Consider the following 24,204-nt stretch of genomic DNA (forward strand, 5'->3'; position numbering starts at 1 on the left):
AGTGCTTGTCCAAAATGAGATTTGGGTCAGTCTTGATCAAAACAGCATCCTCTGCCCAGTCACGGAGTTACTCACTTGTGACAAGCTGGGGGATGTTTCTGTAACCATCACACCCCATAACAGCTTAAATATTGTCCAGGGTATCATATTTCACAGAGACCTTTTGCAGTCCGACGATGAGCTGCGCGTCAATTTAAAGCGTCGAGGTGTAAATTTCGTGCAGCATGTCCACCGGGGTCCAAAGGATAATCAGGTTGCCATCGGTGCCTTCATCTTGGCCTTTGAGGGCGATACATTGCCCAAGAAGGTCAAGGTGACGGTCTACCAGTGTGATGTAAAGCCCTATATCCCTCCCCTGATGCAGTTCTTTAAGTGCTGGAAGTTCAGCTTTATGTCTTCCCACTGTACTTCCAGCGTCACATGCAGAGACTGCAGACGCCCATCACATCCCAATACTCCATGTGCCCCACCTCCCATCTGTGTCAACTGCAGAGAGCACCATTCCCCTTGCTCGCCTGACTGTAGGATTCTCCAGAAAGAAAGGAAAATTGTGGAGTACAAAACCCTGGCCTGACTGACCTACACTGAGACTACTAGAACATTTGAATGTCTGCATCTTGTGCGTACGACATTATCGTACTCTGCTGCTACAACAGCTCTGGCACCATCAGCTCCGACAACCCAGGTCGCCTCTCAGAGCTGAAAGACTACACCTGCCCCTTGATGGTGGGGGTCATTCCCTCCATGTTGATCCTGCACCACCTACTTCGGGAGCAACACCCCCTCCCCCAACCATCGGAGACGTCCGTCCCCACTTATAAGCAGGAGAAGCGTAGGTCTTCAGCTTCTTTCGCTAAGAAGGGGTCCTTTGGGTCACTCCCTTCCCAGGTTTCTTCTACCTGGAAAGATGACACCCACCAGTGGCAGAAGAGCCCAAAAGCAGCTGGTCATAGGGCATCACACTATCCTCAGTCCCGGAGACTGAGCCAGTGAAGTCCTCCCAACCAGGGAAACCCAAGGAGCAGTGAGAGAAATCCAAAAAGAAAACCCCTAACACCAAGGAAATTGCGGTGGCACCCACACCACCACTGCCTACAAGCACTACAGCTGAGGATGGGGTGGAGATTTTGGCGTTCGCTGAGGACCTAGATCCCGCCAGACCTGCAGACACAATGGATATAGACCACTCAGGCAATAAATCGGTGGCAGCAGGTGAGACTGAGGCATAAACTGCCTCATTGAATGTTCCATGCCTTCCCAGTCTCAAGATGTCATCCTCCAGTGGAATTGCGACGGTTTTTTCCACCACCTGGCTGAGCTACGGCAATTGTTAAGCTTTACACCTGCTATCTGCAGTGCCCTCCAGATAACCTGGTTCCCAGCAATGCAGACCCCTGCCCTCCGCGGCTATAAGGGATATTACGCGAACCGTAGCGACTATAATTGAGTGTCATGTGGAGTTCGTGTTTATGTCCTAAACTTGGTCTGTAGTGAACATGTGCCCCTTCAAATCCCACTTGAAGCTGTGGCTGTCAGAATAAGGGAGACACAGGAAGTAACTGTCTGCAATGTATATCTTCCTCCGGATGGTGCAGTACCCCTGAATGTATTAGCTGCACTGATCCATCAACTCCCTAAACCTTTCCTACTTCTGGGAGATTTTAATGCCCATAACCCCTTGTGGGGTGGTACCATGCTTACTGGCCAAGGCAGAGATGTCGAAACTTTACTGTCGCATTTCGACCTCTGCTTCTTAAGTACTGGGGTTGCCACACATTTCAGTGTGGCTCATGGTAGTTACTCAGCCATTGATTTTTCCATTTGCAGCCAAGGACTTCTCCCATCTATACACAGGAGAGCACATGACTACCTGTGTGGTAGTAACCACTTCCCCATCTTCCTGACACTGCCCCAGTGTCAGGCACACAGACACCTGCCCAGATGGGCTTTTAACAAGGCAGACTGTATAACTCTCACATCTGCTGTTATCGCTGAATCTCCCCCACATGGTAACATCGATGTGATGGTTGAGCATTACCTAGCACAATTGTTTCTGTGGCGGGAAACCCGATACCTTGCTCTTTAGGGTGCTTGAGGCATAAGGCAGTCCCTTGGTGGTCGCCGAAAGTTGCTGAAGCAATTAAGGAGCGTCGACTTGCTCTACAGCGGCACCCTTCCCTGGAGCACCTCATAGCCTTTAAACGGCTCCGTGCCCGTGTTCGCTACCTTATCAAACAACGGAAGGAGGAGTGTTGGGAGAGATAAGTTTCTACCATTGGGTGCCACACGTCACCTTCCCAAGTCTGGGCAAAGATCAAACATCTTTTCGAGTACCAGGCCACAACAGCTGTCCCCGGTGTTAACATAAATGGCCAGTTATGTACTGACGCAAACGTGATTGCCGAGCACTTTCTCGAGCCTCTGCATCGGAGAATTACCCTCCAGCCTTTCGCACACTCAAATGGCGGCCGAAAGGGAACGTCCTCTCATTCACTGTACGCTGCTGTGAACCCTACAATGCCCCATTTACAGAGTGGGAGCTCTCGGTGCCCTTGCACATTGCCCCGACACAGGTCCTGGGCCTGATCACATCCAAAGCCAGATGACTACATGCAACATCTTCTCGTTGTCTTCAACTGGATCTGGTGCGATGGCATCTTTCCATCGCAATGGTGGAAGAAAACCAACATCCGGTGCTCACACACGGTAACCCGCTTGATGTGGATAGCTATCGGCACATCAGCCTCACCAACGTTCTTTGTAAGGTGCTGGAATGTATGGTATGTTGGCGGTTGGGTAGGGTTCTGGAGTCGCGTGACTTGCTGGCTCCGTGTCAGGGCAGCTTCCACCAGGGTCGCTCTACCACTGATAAATTTGTGTCCATCAAGTCTGCCATCCGAACACCCTTTTCCAGATGGCAACACCTGATTGCCGTCTTTCTTGACTTACATAAAACATACTACACGACTTGGTGACATCATTTCCTTGCCACATTGTATGAGTGGGGTCTCTAGGGACCAGTCCCGATTTTTATCAAAAACTTCCTGGCGCTCTGTAATTTCTGTGTCCAAGCTGGTGACTCTCATAGTTCCATCCATATACAGGAGGATGGAGTTCCTAATGGCTCTTGTGTTGATTGTCTGTCTATTTTTAGTGGCCATTAATGGTTAGCTGTCAGGCTGCCAGGCTCACCTTCTGTGTATGCAGACGACTTCTGCCTTTCGTACTGTTGTGCTGCTCCAGTACTGTTGTTGCTGAGTGGCGCCTCCAGGGAGCCATCCACAAGGCGCAGTCATGGGCTCTAGCTCACAGCTTCCAATTTTCAGCCGCAAAGTTATGTTTTATGCGCTTCTGTCGGCGTCGTACTGTTCATCCGGAACCTGCACTTTACCTTAATGACGATCCACTCACTGTAGTGGAGACATATCAATTCATAGGACTGGTTTTCGACACCCGATTGACTTGGCTCCCTCATCTTCATCAGCTTAAGCAGAACTGCTGGCAGCACCTCAGTGCCCTCCGTTGCCTGAGCAACACCAATTGATGTGCAGATGGTCTATGCTGCTGCAGCTCTACAGAGCCCTTGTCCAATCCCGAATTCACTGTGGGAGTGTTATTTATGGTTCGGCAGCACCTTCAGCATTGCATTTACTTGACACTGTGCACCACTGTGGGGTTTGATTAGCGACAGGAGCTTTTAGGAAGCGTCTGGTGACCAGCCTATTGGTGGAGGCTGGTGTCCCTCCACTGCTTGCCAGTTACGCAGCACACATTCATAGTTCCCCTGAGCACCCAAATTACCGTCTCCTTTCCCGCCTGCGGCAGTCCATCTGCCTCATCGGCGGCCCAAATCAGGGCAAACATTTGTGGTTCGTGAGTGGTCCCTTCTCTCCAAACTGGAGTCCTTCCCTTTACCACCTCTACTTGCGGCCCGTTCACGTACGCCTCCATGGGGTACGCCTCGGTCGCAGCTTCATCTGGACCTTTTGCATGACGCTAAGGACTCCGTTAACCCCGCTGCTCTCCGCTGTCAATTCCTCTTGATTCTTGATGTGTTCCGGGTTTCTGAAGTGGTTTACACCGACCGTTCAATGGCTGATGGTCACATAGGCTTTGCATATGTTGATGGAGGACATATTGAGCAGCACTCCTTGCCAGTTGGTTGCAGTGTTTTCACTGCAGAGCTGGCGGCCATATCTTGTGCTGTTGAGTACATCTGCTCATGCCCTGGCGAGTCATTTCTCCTGTGTACGGACTCATTGAGCAGCCTACAAGCTATTGACCAGTGCTACCCTCGCCACCCTCTGGTAACGTCCATTCAGGAGTCCATCTGTGTTCTGGAGCAGTCCCGCCATTCTGTGGTGTTTGTGTGGACCCCATGACACATCGGAATCCCTGGCAACAAACTTGCCGACAGGCTGGTCAAACGGGTGATGCGGAAACTGCTTCTGGGGATAGGCATCTCCAAAGCTGACCTGCGTTCTGTCTTACACCGCAGGGTTTTCCGGCTTTGGGAGACGGAATGGCATAATAGCACGCACAACAAACTACGTGTCATTAAGGAGACTGTGTGTGGAAGTCTTCCATGCAGGCCTCTCGTAGGGAATCAGTTGTCCTCTGCCGGCTCCGCATTGGCCATACCTGGCTAACGCAAGGTTACCTTGTCCGGTGCGAGGACCCACCTCAGTGTCGCTGTGGTTACCAAATGACAGTCGTCCACCTCTTGCTGGACTGCCCACTTTTAGCCACTCTGTGGCAGGCTTTTAACTTTCCCAGCACCCTGCCTTTGGTGTTGGGCGACAATGCCTCCACAGCAGCTTTAGTTTTACGTTTTATCCTTGAGTGTGGATTTTATACTACTATGTAGGTTTTAGCGCATGTCCTTTGTCCCTCTGTGTCCTCCACCCTAGTGCTTTTAGGGTGGAGGTTTTAATGTGTTGCAGAGTGGCTGGCTTTCCTTTTTTTATTCTCGTGGTTGACCAGCCACTGTAATCTGATTTCATGTTTTACTCTCTTCTGTTTCTTGTGTTTCTCTGTTGTTCTCTTGTCCTCTTTTGTTTATTTTAGTATTTGTTGCCTTCCCTTCATTCTTGTGGCTTTTCGTTTCTTTCCATTTTGTGTTATATGTTTTGTCCGTTTTACTCTCACACATGTGGCATTGTTTTTATTAGAAACAAGGGACCAATGACCTCGTAGTTTGGCCCCTTTTCCCGCTTTTAAACCAACCAACCATTCCCTTTCCTTTCGGCGATGTCACCTCTTTGATCTTTCTTTTCTCTCGATAATCCTCCAAGCAGCTTCTTGTGCAATTCACCTGTAATGTCTTTTGGTATGCAGTGTTCTTTATTTAGTCACTCTTATAATTGTCAAACCATTCGGGCCTTATTGATTTTCCCTCCATTCCTCGTGTTTCCTTAGCTGAAATGTCTATAGCTTGTTTTATAGTCAGCCATTTTTGTTTCGTGTCATTACTGTCTCGTGTTGTTCCTTGTTCTAGGGCCTGAGAAACTCTGACAGTATGATTTGCAAGTGCTGTGATATTGTATCTTTCTTACCTAGTATGTCTTTCTTTCTGAGCATTGGATGTCCTAGCTCTTATCTTGGCCATTTCAAGAAAATGATCTGAATCCACTTTAGGGCCACAAAAGATTCGAACATCCAATAAATTGGATATATGCGTATGATCAATTTGATTAATGGTTCCACCATAAGGTATCTTCCATGTGCCCTTATGTATCTCCTTATGGGGAAACCTGGTAGATCCCACTATCATATTCCAGGAGGCTGTAAAGAGGATCAGTCTCATTCCATTATCATTAGTGGTTCCATGTTTACTGTGGGGCTCCAATTACAGGCTGGAACATGTCTTCTCTTCCAAGTTGTGCATTAAAATCACCCAGCTCAATCTTGATGTTGCTCACATAATACTGGTTACAAAAACCTGGTGGAAACCTGAAATTGATAGCAGTGAGATTTTTGCAGATAATATAAATGTGTATCAAAAGGATAGGCAAATTTGAAATGGAGGTGGTTTATATATTGCTGTAGAGAAGAAATTAAACTCCACAGAGATAGAAATTGAAGCTGTATGTAAGATTATTTTTGGGTAAGGCATGGGTATCAGAGATAGGAATAAAACCATAATTTGATCCTTCTATTGCCTACCAGACTCGTCACTTGATGTAACCGAAAACCTCATTTTGCTGTTACACAAGTTCCCCAGTCATGCTGTAATGATTGGTGGAGATGTTAATTGTTGAACAATCAACTGGGAAAATTAAAGTTTCGTTAGTAGTGGGGGTGATGAGAAACATTACTAAATGTCTTCTCTGAAAACTACGTAGAACAGATTGTTTGGAACCCCACTCATGATGGAAGTATATTGGATCTAATGTCAACAAATAGACATCACCTCTTTGAGGATGTCTACATTGAAACTGGTATCAGTGACCATGACTTGCTTGTGACAACAGTGATTATCAAAGTACAAAGGACAACTAAGATGAGCAGAAATATGTTCAGTAAGCTAGATTTAAAAAAAAAAAAAAAAGTAGGGTCGTATATCAATGAGGAGCTTGAAACCTTGAACACGGGGAAGGTGCATGTAGAGGAACTATGGCTCAAGTTCAAAAGAATAGTTGACCATCCACCAAATAAATATTTATGCTATAGAACAGTTAATAATGGGAGGAACCTTCCTTGGTATACACTGTAAATAAATAATGGCATTATTTGTCTATAGATAGAGAGATACTGAATGAAACGTGTTTGGCTGTCAAGAGAGCAATGCGTAAAGCCTTCAGTGACTGCAGTAGTAGAGTAGTGTCAAATGTTCTTTCACAAAACCCAAAGAAATTCTGGTTATATAAAAGGCTGTTAGGGCACCAATGTCAGTCTAGTCCCTAGTGAATGAAATGGGAATTGAAATTGAAGATAGCAAAGTAAAAGCTTAAATGTTTAACTTTTTTTCAAATGTTCCTTTACAAAGGAAAACTCAGATGAATCTAGTGTTAATGATATTGAAAAATAGCTGAAATCATAAAAATAGAACAAATCCCCAGGGCCCTGTCTTTAGCGACTTCTTGGATGACTGTGTTGTACAGTGTTATTCGTAAGACTGCCAGAAAATTAAGATACATACTAAAAATGGCATGCTGTGCCATCTCACCAAATTTAAATTCATAATATTTGCGGCAGAGTCAGACCCTCTTATAACTATAATATATCATGAATCCCTCAAACAAAAAAATATGCCCATGTTTGGAAGAAAGCACAGGTTACACCCGTCTATAGGAAGTGCAGTAGAAGTGATGCACAAAACTACTGTCCAACATACTTGACAAAATTTGTTGTAGAATTTTAGAATATATTCTGAACTCAAACATAATGAGGTATCTTGAACAAAATGACCTCCTTGGTGCTGGCAAGCATGTATTCTGAAAACATAGAGCACATGTAACCCAACACTTTATGTTTATCACATGATGTACTGAAAGCTTCAGATTAAGGCAGTCAGGTAGATGCAGTATTTCTTGATTTCTGAAAAGCATTTGACTGAGTACTACACTTACATTTATTGCCAAAAGTACGTTCATATGGGCTATAAAGCGAAATTTGTGACTGGATTGAGGACTAACCTTTGTGGTAAATACTGTCCCACACTGTGCAGTAGCTTTTGGAGTTTGTATTTCTATGTTTTTTGTGTAAAATGATTAATTTGTCAGTTTAATTTGCTTCTTGCCAATTCCCTTTCCTCTTTGGTTCTCTGGAGTTTGTATTGTTTTACTTAGTCGGACTTCCTATTCTGTAGGTATTCATTGCCTCTTTCTATTTCTAGATTTAGCCTTCTTCAAAGTATGAGAGAGGCTACTTCCCTGACGGCTTTTCAATAGCTATTTGGAAAAAACTGAACACTAGTTTTTAATTACTGTTGAATAACATGCTGACTTGTTTCACATTAACCGTATAAACACATACCTTCATATGTATAGCATAAAATTACTCTCAATATCAATGTCCGACACTGCCTCTACATAGAACAAATCAATCTGCCCGAATTTAAGATTCCATTTATCATTTTTGGAGTCTCATTTGCATTATTAAAATTACATACCTTCTTACGGCTTCTGCACCTCTTCAAAGTAGGTTGTTGATCCTCGAAACTTACGTATTTGCACTCGAGCAGGTACGTCCCCCTGACAAAATTGCTGGTTCCATCATGACATGATGTCCCAAATCCAAATAAAATAACATACCTGCACAATACCTGCTTTATCACCTATGATAACTTTTTATGTAGTTTTCGTTCATGGGTATTGTTTGTGTGTAAGAAGACATTGGGATATACATACGTCCTCTGGAAGTGTTAAGAAAATGTTCTTCTCTATAAATTCTGTTGACATTTGAAGTCTGTCACTTGTGCTCCCCACTAAGGAATTGTTCTCAGGGTTTTATCTAAGTTCTGCATAAAAATTTCAGATTAAGATGTAACAGGATTATCTATCATTTACTGGCTTTGCGTAACTCTTTGTGGAGGTTTTCAATCTCTTCATTATTATAATTCAGTATAATAGGAAACGGTTGGTGTCTAAACTTTCTTTCCATGGATTATCTTTTATTCATTTCTGAAACCAGTTTTAGTATTTCATCAGCTGTTCTTTCAATATCGATGTACTCCTTGCTTAGTTTCAATGTAGTAAGCATATTTCCTCATTTTAATTATTTAAAAAAATGTAATTTATTTGAACTTAAATTCTAGGCCCACTCCCGCTTTTCAAATTCCAGTAACCTGTTCTCAGATTCTAATGTTCTTTGAAGTGGTTGGTTGGTTGGTTGGTTGGTTGAGGTTTAAGGGACCAAACAGCAAGGTCATCAGTCCCTTCTTTGAAGTGGTGATCCCAAATAAAAACTAGTGTAAGCCCATGTTTAGACACAATTTGTTGTAGAATATTAGAATTTATTCTGAGCTCAAACATAATAATGTATCTCCAACAGAAATTTTTGCCAACCAGCAGATTCCGAAAACAACATAATGTGAAACCCAACTTGCACTTTCCACATATGAAATAGCATTTGTCTCAGTTCCACAAATATGCTTTAAAAAGTATGGTCATAAAGGATATCTGGCAAAGTTTGAGACTGAGTTGACAATGTTTGTTTTAGTAGGGAGGACACAGCAAGTTATGGTAAGTGTTGGGACCCTTGCTGTCCATGTTGTATAGACATTGAGGATAATGTAACAGTAATCTTAGACTTTTTGCAAGTAATGCTGTTATCTGTAATGAAGTATAGTCTGAAAGAAGTTGCACAAATATTGTCCAGCCTTGATTAACTTTCGAAGTGGTGCAGGGATTGCCAACGTGCATTAAACGTTCAGGAAAGTAAAATTGTACACTTAACAAAACAAAAAAGCCGTAGTATCCCATGACTATAACATCAATGAGTCAAAGTTGAAAACAGTAAACTTTTACAAATGTTTGGTTGTTATACATGGTACTGTCACATAGCCTCAGTTTTTGGTAAGGCAGGTAGCAGACTCAGGTTGTTGGTAGAGTAGTAGAGAAATATGTTCAGTCTACATGGTTAATGCTTACAAATCACTTGTGTTGACCATCCTAGAGCATTGCTAAAGTGTGTAGGAGCCATACCAAATAAGATTAATTGGGGCTATTGAAGGTATACAGAGAAGGGCATGACAAATGGTTACAGGTTTGTTTGACTTGTGGGAGTGCCATATATGTTGAAAGAACTAAACTGGTGCTTTGGAAGATGGTGTAAATTGTCCAGAAAAGTCTATTTTACACAGTTCCAAGAGCCAGCTTTATATGAGGAGCCGATGAATACCCGCTACATGTCACTCTTGTAGGGATTGTGAGGACAAGATTAAATTAATTACAGTGTGCACAGAGGAATTTAAACAATTATTCTTCTTATGCTCCATACGGAAATCGAATGGGAGAAGGGGGGGGGGGGAGGGGGGAAAGAGTCCTAATAACTGATACAATGAGAAGTACCTCTCTACCATGCACTGCAGGGGTTTGGGAATATGCATGTACATCCAGATGTTTTTAAGGTAACATTACCTTCTTAGCCAAACTTAGTGTGATATGGACACACAAGTAATGGGATATATCCTGTGGCTGAATTGTTGTTGGATTTCCCAGTGCATTGCTCACAGCATTGTTTCATCTGGGTCTGAATACTGATGCTCTATGTCCTCTGACAACCTGGTTAGTTTACATATGCATTATGTGCCTGCGGAGACTTCAGGTATCCTATAAATAATCATAATTTGGTAAATAGAAAGATTCTCCTGGTGTCACTTATAATGCTTTCCATCTAGAGGGCTATATAGACTTTGGTTTGTCACACTGTTTGAAGTGTGGGTTGGTGAGAGCAGCCCATTCTCAGTGTACTCTAAAGTAATCAGTCAAGGCTTACCTTGGCAGTGCAAATGTCCGGATTTGACATACTTTCTAGCCTGGTTGGTTCTCATGATCAACACTAAAGTGTAATAGTGAACTGTTATTTAAAGTGCCACTGCTCCCAGTCTACCACGCTTCAGAATTATTTTTTACTTCCTGAGTAAGGAAAAAGATCTTAAGTTTTGCTAAGCAAGAGTGTTGCTCCTGCCACAACCATGGTTAGTCAGCAGTTTGAACTCAACACCAGTTAAGCCATGTCAATATATTTCCGTGTGTAGAAAGTTCTGCCAGTTACAAATTTTTAACTGCATTATAGACGTCCAGGCTTCCAAAATCAGTATATGAAATATGTATGATCACTACTAGACACACAAACATCTTGGAGTTTTAATTCTGTCGTGTGTGTGTGTGTGTGCTCGCAATCCATGAGATAAAATATGATGCACCTCGGAGAAATAGTGCAGTTCTGGGAGAAGTTAATGAAACCATCCCTTTACTAGATTTCATGTATGGTTGTGTGCTCTGGTGTTGAATGCCAACTGATAAGATTGGCTAGCTGTCAGAGGTCAACTATGCATGGTTAAATGCAGTACCTATTGGTTGAAGGGACACTTGCTTATCGTCTTTTGTTGGACACCTGCCTTACAGTACTATTCAATCTCAGTAATGTAGTACTTTTTTTTACACGTTTGATATTTGGGTTTCCAGTACAAGTTACCTGGTCACCATAGCAGGGAGTACTACACAAAGTATACAAAATGTAAAAATTCCATATGCATGAAGTTTCAACACATATCTCTGAAAGGATGTGGTTAGAGAGAAAACATTCCCCCAAAAATTATTTTCATTGTAACTGTATTTGTGAACTAAGCAGATTTGTCTGTTTTGGATTGAGCTGTGTGTTCAAAGCTGTTAATGCCTATGGACATGGCTCTTCAGCATTTAAAGACAAAAGTTCTGTGTAACACAGTTAATATTACTGACACACAACCAACATGCTGGAGATCTATTTGAATTAAACCCTCAAGCACAAGGTCTTGTCATAAAATTATTGATATCAAGCAAGGAATGCAGAGTAAAGACTTCATCAATATGAAGCATTGCAGATTGAGAGAAGCATCAGCAGCAATTTGATAAAACTGATGACCTACCCATTAATGTAATAAGACGTACTTTATCAGCTTAATATATATAAAGCAGCTTTGAGGATTAAGAAAATTGTGGAAAGTTGCTTAAAGGACTGGTGGATTCATATTACCCCATATATATCAGCCCTTAAAAAGAAATTGCTTTCGCAAAATAGTATATAGTTCTATTAGAAGCACTTGTTGCATTTGGGGCGAGAAGGCAACATATAATACGTTTTTTAATGGACGATTGTTTTCTTCACATACAGTATCTCTTACTTATTAAATAAAAAGAGTAATTTCCCAATATTAACAAACCCATTCGTTTTTTGCGATGCATGAGTGTATGTTTTTTGGTCTTAAAATACGATTTTATATGAAATAGAAATAACTTTAGTTCGCCAAAATGTACCTATGCAGCATGCATAATTGAAGTCTGAGCAGGCGTTACGTCAAAATTGCCAATATAAAGCCCGAGTGTTCCCTCCCATTACCGAAGAACCACGAATCCAGCAGCTGTATCTGTTCTTTATCTCTCAGTGAGTAGGCCTTTCAAGTTTGAAACTACCGAACTACAGATTCGCGTATCATAACGTAAAGTTGGTAGTCTTCGGAAAGGCTAAAAGAAGTCTGAGGCGTAATTTTTCTGTAAATAATCATAAGCCTTTCATGGAACATCAGAATTAGAAAAACATGCGCCATTTTACTAATGGGCAGTCATTTGGGTTTGGGGAGGTTGTCTGTGACAAACCCCGTGAAGTTGTAGCCAATTTGCTCACATAAATAACGTATGAAATCCTAAAATATTTAAATTTTGTAAAAATAATTAATGTTCATACGTTCGAATCGTAGCCGTGAGCGGCATATATGTTGTTCTTGTAGTATTTTGTTGATAATCAGTTACGTAACTTAGTTTTTCCACTCCAGTTGAATCTATACGACAAAGCACGAAATATGTGAAGTATTTATTAATTGCACTTTGACTTAGTATCGTCGTTCTATCCTTACAGCGCAACAAATCTGTATTTATCAGCCGTAAAATGTAACGTCTTAACTATTTCTCAGAAATCACAGTGAAATTTTACAACTCTACTCGACGCCCACAGCTAAGGTGAGTATTTATTGTGGCTTGCATTTTACTAAATAGTTCTCCATTGTCAGAGTAGAAACGCCGAGAGGATCTGTGTTAGGGAGAGAGCAGGTAGGAATGCCTCCAGGCTATTTGGAAATGGAAAGGTACATGTACGTTGCCACGGCGTCGGAGGAGGCTGCTGGTGGGAAGATCAAAACCAGTTCTACGCGCTGTGTTGCCGGGTTTACCTCCAATAGAAAGAAAAATCGGCCTCGTATTGAAACTTTACAATTAAAACTTCTTCCTCGAATGCTTTGTAAACCAATCATTACGTACTCTCGAACAGGACTGAAACGAAGATTTAGTACATATACATTTAGTGGCTCCTGTAAGCACCAGAGTCGTGATTTGTGATTGGGAAAGATAGCACGAGAAGCGCGCCAACAAGTTCAGGTACAAGGTTCTCCCCCCCTCCACAGCCAGTACCTCTTGGCCGCTAGAGCGTTCTTCAAGGCCAGCCGCCATAGTTGTTCTGGTTTGACAGCGAGACGCTAGGAGATATGTTAAGATGCTTGTGGTAGATTATGCTTTTAGAATACCGGTATTGTTTCCGAAAAGGTGAGGCGTTGGGCTGTTTGTCACAGGAAATAATTGTAAGTACAAAATAATAACTTGCGAAGTAGTGTGTGTCGTAGTTAACGTAGGTTCCGGGAGAATACAATGTAAGTTAATCTCGCCTTTGTGTTGAAAAGATGTGATGCTCGTTGCAGTAAAGTTATCCTGTGGTTTCAAAAACCGTGCACGTTTTTGCTTCTTTCTTTTCTGACGTAGAGGGGTCAGCTAGTGTCAGTGGCCAGCGGGTCATTACTGCGTGCCGTGCTGCGTTGCCTTGCCGGTGACGGTTGAATTCACCGAAGAGAACACGCTTACATTTTGGGGAATTCGATGCGGCAATAATCTCTTGCCATGGCATTAGCAACAACTAGCTTTCGGAGTAACCGTAGAATGGCGTGGAGCTAAACTGAATTTAAACTTTTGTCTTGTGCATGAATGTAAAATGTTTTCGGTGGATAAATGTGCCCTGATATTATGTGACTATATCGTTGACACAATGTTTCGTACGAAGTGGTTTGCACATTGTGTAACAAAAAATCGTAATGATTCCTATTGTGAAAATATACTCGTATTTATATTTTAATGAGTTTAACGGTTAAAATGAGAAATATGTTAGCTTACATATTTGAGGAACTGTCTTCTGGTTTTATTGGTATGGTCTTACCATGTTCAAGCAATTATTCGGACAGATTTCGCATTATTCTTTGTGAAAGATTTTAATTTTCTTAGAAAAGAAAAGATAAATAAAATCGTGCGCTTTGCTGATTTCAGAATAAAACTTTCCGACTTGACTTTTCTCTTTATCAATACGAACAAAATATGTTAGCTTATACTGCAGAAGCAGATAAGCAAAAATATATTGGTTCTGTTGTAGTCTCTTTCAGCATTTTCTTTTGATATTTTTAAATCATTAAAAAGGAACAGGTAACAGTGTTTTTGACATCACCGAAATATTCATATGGCCCATGATGGGTGTAGGTCTTGTGTACATATATTGGAATTGTGACTAGATCCACACTCATCAAGGGATGTATGACTGCCAGCTGAAAAATATACCGTACCCCAGCGGTTGCAAGTAATATAGATAGGCAGCCAGAAAAAAATATTATTTTGACAATTGTATCATTGTAAGATTTTGTTTATCCTAGATGTGATAAGCAAGTAATGTCTTTTAAATCAGCTTTTGCTCCTAGGTTACATACTTTGTTCGTATAAGTGCTAGTGCCATAAGTTTTATATGTTTTGGATTTTGTTATGACCTTACCTAACTTGTGTAAATTGTTCACAACTAAGTCTGTACTGTTTTTGTGTGACATATTTTCTGATTCACGAATTTTCTTGCAGTGGTTTGTATTGTGAATTTTGCATGTATGTGTTAATATGCAGTGGATTGTAATTTGCCAATTGGATTTTTTATTAATGTTACTGCCTTGGAATTAACTGGAGTATTGCACAAGCACTTCTAACATTCTGTTCCAAATGACATGAATATACACGTACAACTTTACACATTTAACTTGCTTGTTTTCAGATATTTAATACAATGTGAAATAACTGCTTTTCTTATTACTTAAGTGGTTCAGGGATAGAATTGCTATCCATGGAGGTGTTCTTTGACAATTGCATGTTAATAGAAATAATTTGTTTTTTTGTGTATGTTATTATTGTAATGTGAATAAAGTTTTTGTTGGTAGGATACACAACTTTATGGTGCAGAATTCAGTTACAGTCTAATAAACACATCAGTTTGTGATATTTTTTTTTTCAGTTTTATAGAATTTTCTATGCCAGAAACTGCAGACATTTTCTTGCTTTCCTCCTCTTGAAATGGGGGCACTGAGAGAAGGGGGCAAAGGTATCTTTAAAAAAGTTTGTACTGTTGAATATATGCAAATGATATTGCAATAGCTGTACTTGACAATATGAGAGTCTTATCCACCAGCTTGTAATCCAAAAGTAGTGTTTTTTGATATTCTCAATTAACCCTGGAACAGTAAGCGCTTCATGCCTTGTAATTTATTTTGTGTTAGCAGCTTTTCACTTCCGAAGAACTCCAGTAAAGTAGCCTTGTTTTACTGTAGTTGACAGTAATTGTCTGCTCTGCTTGTTATTTCATTTACCCAGTTGATCATAATTCATTTTCTAAATTACATAAACAGGAGTACATGCTCTATTTTATAGTTTTGTCTGTATTGTAAATTGTGTGTATAAACTGTTCTGAAGAATTGCCTTGTACATCTGATGGAGCCGTGATCATCAAAGTTTCATTGGCTGCTGACTGGTTCAATAAAGTATCTTGGCCGGTCTCAAATTTCTTAATACTTGGAATTCGAAATAAAGCGTGTGCTTGTTTAATAATTTGGTCATGGTTACAGGATCTGTTCTGTCAATTAAGGATAGGCTGAAGGTGACAGATAATTGTTTCTGGTCAGTGGCAACCACTGTTAATGATCAAAACTATTCTTAGTAGCATTTTATTATTCTTTACACTAAGACATTAGCTTTGAATATCCAGTTTTTTTTTTTTTTCCTTCTGTTAAGTGGGAACAAATCATGGTCTTCGTCTTTTGTATGCAGTTTCCCATGTGGGGCAGGGATTACTTAAATCTCCACCCAGCAACTTTAAATTGGGAGTGTCAAGCTATGTTTGTGTGTTACTAATCTGTATACTCATCACCCTCCCCACATTCCTATGTAGAGTGACAGTGTCTGGACTTAGTTGTATGTGTGTTTCTCGGGATAGTTGTATCGGAGTATAATGTGTCAAATCTACAGTTGTTGCAGCAAAAGGTCAAAGAAACCTGAAGTGGGACATAAAAGGTGCAAGAGAAGAGCAGAAGGGAAAAATATTCGTTACATTTTCTGTGTGCTAGGCTTGCATAATACCAGTTTGCTGAAGTTACTGGTTAATTTGAGTATGGTATATAAAATGGCAGTAGCAGTTAGCTTTTTACTATATTTTTTCTGTAACTGAATTCTGCACAGGTGGTGTTAGTTAAAGGAAAGTATCTTTAATTGGTGTAGTTGCTGTGTACAAGCAGTGTGTCTAAGATTCCAGGAGTGTGCGCACAATGTGAAATATAAAAATGCCAGTGGCTTTTGGCGGGTCTAGGTCTAGGTGACGTTGTGTTTGAACGTGACTAGATCCATACTCGTCTATAACTACTGGTACAGACACTTTTCATTTGGTACTCGTGGCTTTTAGGAAGGTCTGAAAAATGAAATCAAATTTTTTCTTACAAGTGTAAAATAAGTTTTGAGACATTTTGAAGGTAAGTACTAATTTTTTACAAATTCATTAGGCTGTTACTTGAGTACCTTAATTTAGAAACTTGGAAATTTGAAAAAATTTACATTTTAAAATTTTCCTCCACAATTTGTAAATAACTTTTATGGATGCCCATCTTGGTTAAGAGTTTCATTTTTAGTTTTTGTATTGTATATTTCAATAAATGGTCTGGTCATCAAAATATTGTTCATAAAAATATAATTGTTATGACAGAAAGGTGATGCAGTGGTTAGCACACACTCTAATTTGTGAGAACCATGGTTCAAATCCACATCTAGCCATGCAGATGTTGGTTTTTTGTGATTTCCCTTAATTGCTCTCGACAAATGCCAGAATGGTTCCTTCCAAAGGGAGTGGCAGATTTTCTTCTCCATTCTTGAAAATTTTAAAGAGTTCATGCTGCATCTTTATATGTAATACGATACTTGTGTAATACTATATATTTGTACTAAGACTTCTACGGATTCAAAACTAGCTAGCAAATGTGTTGGGCTGCTATTGTAGTCTCTTGCCAGTGAAATGCTAAGTGTCATAGCACTGAAGTAGTCTGTGGTAACCATTTTGAAATTACATGAAACATTTTTTGATTTGTTTCCACTTGTTTCATGCCATGCTTCAAGGAAAGTAGAAGTGCCACCTACAGGGTGTATACTTTCCGGGCAAAATGCAGGAATTTTTCATTGTTTTAGTTGTCAGTTAATTTTTTTAAATTTTGAGTGATTGGAACTGATAATCTACCAAACAATTGTGCGTTAGCCCACTACTTCAGAATAATACTGAAGGAAAGAAACTTAGACGAGAGAATAACACAAAAGGACTGGTTATGATGCGTCATTCTCATGAGCCTTGTTTTGAATACTATGCAATACCAAAAAAAACTGCTCTCAATGAGCATGACGTCACAACTGCTTACATTTCTAACAGGTCGCAAGAAAATATTGTGAATGGTGGTTTGAGAAGTGTTACTTAAAGCTAAATTTCCTCTTACTCAATATGAATTATGTTACGTGTGAGAATGTGTGACAAATTTCTTAAGTCGCACAGCGTTACACTCTCATTCGAAACTTTAACACCGAGAACCAACCTCTTAAAACACTTTCGGGGCCAAAGGACCAGCTATTTACGCCATTACGTAATATTTATTGGCACGTTGTGTATGTTTGATACATCATAAAGGGTAATACACACTAAAAAATCCTTTAATTCTTTCAGATTACAAATTATGTTATGATGGCAAAAGTATAATTACCCTTCAAAAAAATCCTATGTGAGTTCTTGAGCAATTTCACACGTTATCGGCTTTTCTGTTATGGAAAAGTGCTTGATGGAACATGTATTCAGCCAGGTAATCCACAAAATGTTTAATGCACAGCAGTGAATTTTATAATCATGCTTGTCAGATATATTCAGCTGCTGCAATTTAAACTGTGCTGTAAGGATTTTGCCTAACCACGTCTTTTGGGGGGGGGGGGGGGGGGGGGGAGAAACAGCAAAAACTTTTTGGCAACTAATATTACATATGGAAGCTTAGCTTTTGTTGCAGCTGTACAGTATGTATATTTCCTTAAACCATTAACTTTTATTTGTGCAATTGTGCTATTTAGCAGGTATGTTGCTATTGTCTAACATCACGTGACTTGGGCTCTGAATACCTGCTGTCAGTGGCTATGAGATCACGTGACATGAGCTGTAATTGGGTGACAAAAGCGCATCGCAATCTCGATTTAAGTGCTTCATAAGCTGCCGTGCTGTATTTGGTGGTATTTGTATTTATACGTACGTAATATGAAAATATGCAGTGTAAATGTTGTCGTGCATCAAAGATCTTTACAAAATGTTCCCTCCCCCCTCAAAGTGTCAGAAACTTCTGCCCTGGTGAATAAACTGACACCTTTTACAGCTCTGAGGGATAGTATGATGTCACTTAAAATACACTTTCACTGCGGAAAAGTGGAATTTTTGCCTTACCTGCGTATACACCCTGTACCTTGTTGAGGTTGAGTGACTGTGCAGTGAGAGGAAGTTTCACTGCCCCTCTCATTACAATCTTTACTGGGCTGCCCTTTTCCCCCAATACCTGTAATTAAACCTCAAAAGTTAACTAGTAGTAAATACACATGAATTTTCTGCAGCAAAGCAATTTTGCAGTATTCAGTAAGCATTGAGGTTAAACTTAAGTAATTTTCCCATTTGTGTGATCATATAAGAGAACTGACATCTGGTTTCAGAGAAAAGAGGATGTTCCTAAGGAAAATACTCCAGATGGCAGTGCAGTGAAGAAACTAGTATCACAAGGGCGTAGTCCAAGAGCAGTCTTCTCTCCAGCAAGTTTTTCTCCCAAAGTGTAAGCGTTTTCATTTTTTATATGCTAAGATGTATTATGAATGCTGTAAATTGGACGGACGCACACACACACACACACACACACACACACACATAGATAGACAGTGTGTAACATATATATTAGTTGTTCTATTGCAATGACATGGATAACTGTAACAATGTTGTTCTAGTGCAACTCCGTCTACGAAGTATGAGTCCCGAACTAATTCTGGTGACATTGTCTTAGAGCATGGGAACTGTGAAGGTGCCTCTTGGTCAGCTCGAACTAAATTTACACCAGTAGTTGCCCATGATGAAGTAAAACACCAGAGGTTTCGTTTTATGTTTGAACGTCTTCAGGAGAAAGCGGATATTTTGGATGATGTGATTCATGAATTGGGTCAAGAATTACTTCAGCAGAACAATCTTTCTGAACCCACAAACCCAACTGTAAGGCATGCGGTTAGTATTTTAAGTTGTTCTACAGAGATCGAAACTGAAAAAAAATCTTGTTTCTGCACAGTATTTATGAAAGTTAAATCAGTAAATTGTGAATTATTGTGCTTTGTATTGTTTATTTTAGGAACTATTTGTAGCTGCTGGGAGAGTTTGTTGTGATGCTAATGGCAGACTAAACCCAACCTCTGTACTTTTGGAGAGTGAACAGAGTTTTGGTTGTGGAAAATCTGTTGCTCTCGACCTTAGCCAGCTTGAAACCTATTCGCTGTTTCCAGGACAAATAATTGCCATAGAAGGTGTTAATCTTGATGGAAAGAAAGTGATCGTTAAAAAACTGTACACAGACATAAAACCTGTTCTTGCAGACTCTCTCCCAACATTCAGCAATGATGATGGTAAGACCTTACAACAAATTTTTATATGCATAGTACTCAATGAAAGAAACTATTTTTTATTGTTTAAAATCTTTCATCCATATTTGTAGTACCCTACCTATCCATTAAATAGCTAAATTCCAGCACCATAATACAATGAAATGACTTGTGGGTTAAATTGGGGTCTTATTTGTGAATTGCTGCACTTTTGATATGCTTTGTGGCCATGATTATTTATAGTTCTTTATAGAAGACAAAGGCAGTTTTCTTATACAGTCGAACTTTTTGCCGGGTTTCCTGCGCCTTTTATATCAATATGATTTAAAATTCGGACACTGCTCTTGTTTCTTGCTCCAGAGGTCAAAGTGAAAAAAGTTTCTCTAGTAAGAGATGAGTGTTTAAATACGTGGCCCACTGCATGGTGCCACGAGGGAGCAGTAACTGCTGCGCAGAAGCAAACCCATTTCTGACGTTCTGCGCATGACGTCACTGAGGAACAGCTCTTGGTGCGCGCGAAATGTGCGTCTGAGCTTTGTGTTATCGTGGTTCGTCCTTGTTGTGTTTCGTGCGTGTTGTCGTTTCCGTTTGGTTATCTTTTTGCAGTGAGTGTTTGTCCGAAGTATTAGAGTGTGTGGAAGCAATGCCAGGTTGTGCTGTTGTTGGCTGTAACTCTCACAATCGCAATACAAAAGGGACTGAAATAGTGTTGCATTGTTTCCCACGTGATGAAAGTCTGCAAAAGGTTTGGCTTTCAAAATGCTTTAGGAAAGATCCTGTGAACGTAGGGAACGCTAGAATATGCTCTCATCATTTCAAGGAAACGGATTATATCCGGGACTTACGTTCAGAACTGTTAAATTTACCGTGGAAACTGATCCTTAAGAGTGATGCGTATCCGTCTTGCAATTTGCCTTGTGGTAGTAACGCCAGTGATAACACACCGATTGCAATAGAAGAAAGGAAAGAACGTTTTAACAAACGTGAAATTCGTAGAGGAAGCCTAGAGACTTTAAAGAAGCTATCACCATTGAAGAGGAATGTTGACAAGTATACATTTACAGATGAAGTTCTTTGTAGTGATCCACATGAAGTCACTTTACAGAATTCTGTAGCGTCACTACAGAGGAGAAATGCTCATCTAAGGAACATGTGCATGAAATTGCAAGCACGTAATAAATATCTTTGAGGTCAGATGTCCTCAATGAAACGACGTCTGCACGAAGAATAATTTAATAAAAAGGAACTTGTGTCTCGTGAAAGTAATCAAATACTGGGCAAAATATTTTCACCCAATCAAATTAGAAGTTTGTTGCATGGTTCAAAACGGGTTCGATGGGGCAAAGAGGACATTTGTAAGTCTATTACTTTACGTGCTCTGTCGCAGAAGAGTTACAATTTCCTCAGAGAAAAACTCTGATATCCTCTACCTGCAGTTCAACCTGGCGTTCTTGGATTAATCGCAGTTTCAGTTGCCAACCAGGAATTTTGAAGGATGTTTTAGTGATGATGAAAATGCAGGCTGCAACACTGACTGACAGGGAACGTATTTGTGTTTTGTCATTTGATGAAATGAACATTGACAGTAGAATTTGTTACGATCAGCAAGATGACAGGATTCTTGGACCTCACAGTAATGTCCTTGTTGTCATGGTCCGAGGCTTGTTTGCAACGTGGAAGCAACCTATCTATTTCAATTTTGACGTTCAGATGACAGCAGCACTCTTGAACGAAGTAATTGTTTCCCTGGCCAGCATTTGCTACAATGTTGTGGCTGCAGTAGCAGACATGGGTGCAAAGAATAGTTCTGTCTGGAAGGAGCTTGGCATTACTCATGAAAATACTTGTTTTCCACACCCGTGTGATTCTCTGAGACGTGTGTGGGTGTTTGCTGACGTTCCCCATTTGCTCAAACTCTTAAGGAACCACTTGCTGGATCAAGGAATAATGTTGGAAAACAAGGCTGTGACAAAAACTGTTCGAGAAACTGTTATTCTGGACAGTGGTGAGATGAAAATATGTCCCAAGTTATCTCAGCAACACATTACAGTGAAGGGCAGAGAGCGACAGCGAGTACGCTTAGCAGCTCAGCTGCTATCAAATACAACTGCACAGGCGATTCGGTATTTGATGCCTGGAGGAGGACACGCCAGTGATTTCATACAGATGGTGGATGAGACTTTCGATGTACTTAATTCAAGGACAAAAGAAAGTAATAAATCACTAGCCTGTGGATTTGGTGTCAATTTTCAAGCCCAAGAACGGTGCCTACGTAAATTTTCGAAGTGTTGTGAGAAGATGCGTGTTGGCAACTCAAAGCATCTCCTACCCTTCCAGAAAGGATTTTTGAAAACTGTTCGGTCACTTTTGGGTCTGTTCAGTAACTTAGCTGTTTATAATATTGAATATATTCTTACAGCAAGATTAAATCAAGACTGCTTGGAGAACTTTTTTTCTCTTATAAGAGGCCTTGGACGTTTTTATGATCATCCATCGCCAGTCGAGGTAAAGAGCCGGATAAGACTGTTGTTGTTGGGAGCAAACGCTCATGATATTCCACTTTCAAATGCATCGTTGTTGAGCCAGATGAAGAAGGAAGATTCGTGACTGCAACTGTTTTTGGCAATATCCTGCCTGATATGTCTGAGGCGTGGGCGATGGTTGAAGGAGAGGAGGAGATAGAAGATTTAGATTTTGGAGTAGGAGAATCCGATGTGCCTCCAATGTCACTGGCTTCTGATTGTAGCACTGAAGGATTTAAATATCTTGCTGGATATGTAGCTTATCGATGCAGACAGTATGACAGATCACTGGCCACACCCACTGGAGAGTTACTGACACTGCCTGAGGAGACATCGAGAGGATGGCTGGGCATGGTTTCTCGTGGGGGTTTGCTTGTGCCTTCAGAAACGTGGCTCGAAACAATTAGCAGATTTGAGTTAATTTTTGCCCAGATCCATGGACACGACAGTTTGTCCAGGGAAACTGGTGTCATCAAGAACCTGTGCGCTATACTTACCGAGTGATTCCCCACTATTCACCCAGAAATCATTAAGATTTACGTTAGGACGAGAACCTATATCCGACTGCGTTGGCTGTCTGCAAAGGACAAGTCGAAGAAAGCAGTTGCCGCTCAGCAACGGAAAGCAAGGAAGTGGTATTTATCATCGCTTTAGAATGTAAATAAACATTATTTGTGAAAGTTAAATAATATTTAAACTTGGTGATAGAAGTGAAGGTCCTCTGACTGTGTGTTTCACAACTAGCAAGACTCTACACTGACAGTGTCAAGGATTGGCTTGTTTCCCACACTACATACCAACTTTGCTGAACGGCGGACTTGGTAAGTTAATTTACCACTATTTCCTGTAAATCGTATTTTGCAGCACTTTTTTTGATTGAATGCTCTTTTATGTAAGTGAATTTTAACAACTAGGGCAAACATTATACAGCCACCTTGATAAAAATATAAGCCAAAGGTTTGAGGTGTGAGAAAATTAAGAATGTGTGTGTGTGTGTGTGTGTGTGTGTGTGTGTGTGTGTGTGTGTGTGTGTGTGTGTGTGTGTGTGTCAGTTCAGGTAGGTAATTCAAATGCTTCATACAAATAAGGCAATTGCATCATTTCTTGAGTGAAAATGAAAGTGTTTTTGTAGACATGATGTAAACAGAATATAAATGAGTGTTACATAGAGCTTGTCTACAAGTTAACACTTTTCCCAGAGCCAAAGTTAGACAATTGAATGCTCATTTCGAACGTTTACTTCGTAGAGAACTGCAAAACAGACTGTACTTAGCACTTATTTTTGTATAGTTTGATCTATAGACGCTTGATTTTATTAAAGTCAGCACTCGGCAGTGTCTGTTTAAAAGCTGGACAAGTTACAGAATATAGCAGTAACTTTCTAGAAATAGCAGAATAACAATTTACCTTTTACTATTTCTGTAGAAACTGAAACATTTCACAAATACATCGCTTAAATGCGGGGGCTGCGTCTTGTAGCGCTGTTCAGAGGCAGCGGTGGTTCCTTCGTGACGCCACAGCCTCAGCCAATGGCAGGACAGAATGCTTACTGCTCAACCTTATTTTTTTACGTACCTTGTGTGGTGTATGGTGAAGGGGCACTGCACTGCTGACATCCCATTCAACTATCCCTTCAATAAAGTGTGTGCGCGCGCGCCTTTGCTGAAATAAAGATTTTGCCGTTCGTAAATATTGTAGTTGGTGTTGGACCCTCTTGGTTAATTGGGGGAGAGGGGGCAGAATTTTTAAAGCTCATGTTCATGATGTCTACATTTTCATGAGTCGGTTTAAAGATGGAGGTAAGAGAACAAGGAAATACAAGAGGAAAGGAAAAGGACATTTATTTAAGGAAGTATAAAGCTTAGTCAGCAGAAATCTTCATAAAACACTAATGACATGTTTCATTCAAGACACACATCAGTTATTCATTTGCACTGTATATTCAGTAAATATATTCCTGTAGTATCTGTGTTTTATTCAGTTTACTCTCCCTGAATTTACAC

General features: G+C 40.5%; 1 protein-coding gene across 3 annotated transcripts in view; it reads left to right on the forward strand.

Annotated features, from left to right (window-relative positions):
- LOC124784686 (DNA polymerase alpha subunit B) overlaps positions 1–24,204 on the forward strand; it is a 93,292-nt gene that overhangs the window by 64,067 nt on the left and 5,021 nt on the right. The window contains exons 3-6 of one of the 3 annotated variants that reach the window (XM_047254120.1): positions 12,617–12,662; positions 18,756–18,871; positions 19,041–19,311; positions 19,433–19,703. In XM_047254120.1, the coding sequence (XP_047110076.1) occupies positions 12,617–12,662; positions 18,756–18,871; positions 19,041–19,311; positions 19,433–19,703 (704 nt within the window). Of the gene's footprint in view, positions 1–12,616; positions 12,663–13,120; positions 13,277–17,772; positions 17,873–18,755; positions 18,872–19,040; positions 19,312–19,432; positions 19,704–24,204 lie in introns of those variants that run through there. The other 2 variants (XM_047254121.1, XM_047254122.1) reach the window with 2 other exon arrangements.

This window comes from Schistocerca piceifrons, chromosome 1 (assembly GCF_021461385.2).
Source record: "Schistocerca piceifrons isolate TAMUIC-IGC-003096 chromosome 1, iqSchPice1.1, whole genome shotgun sequence".
Classification (NCBI taxonomy): Eukaryota; Metazoa; Arthropoda; class Insecta; order Orthoptera; family Acrididae; genus Schistocerca; species Schistocerca piceifrons.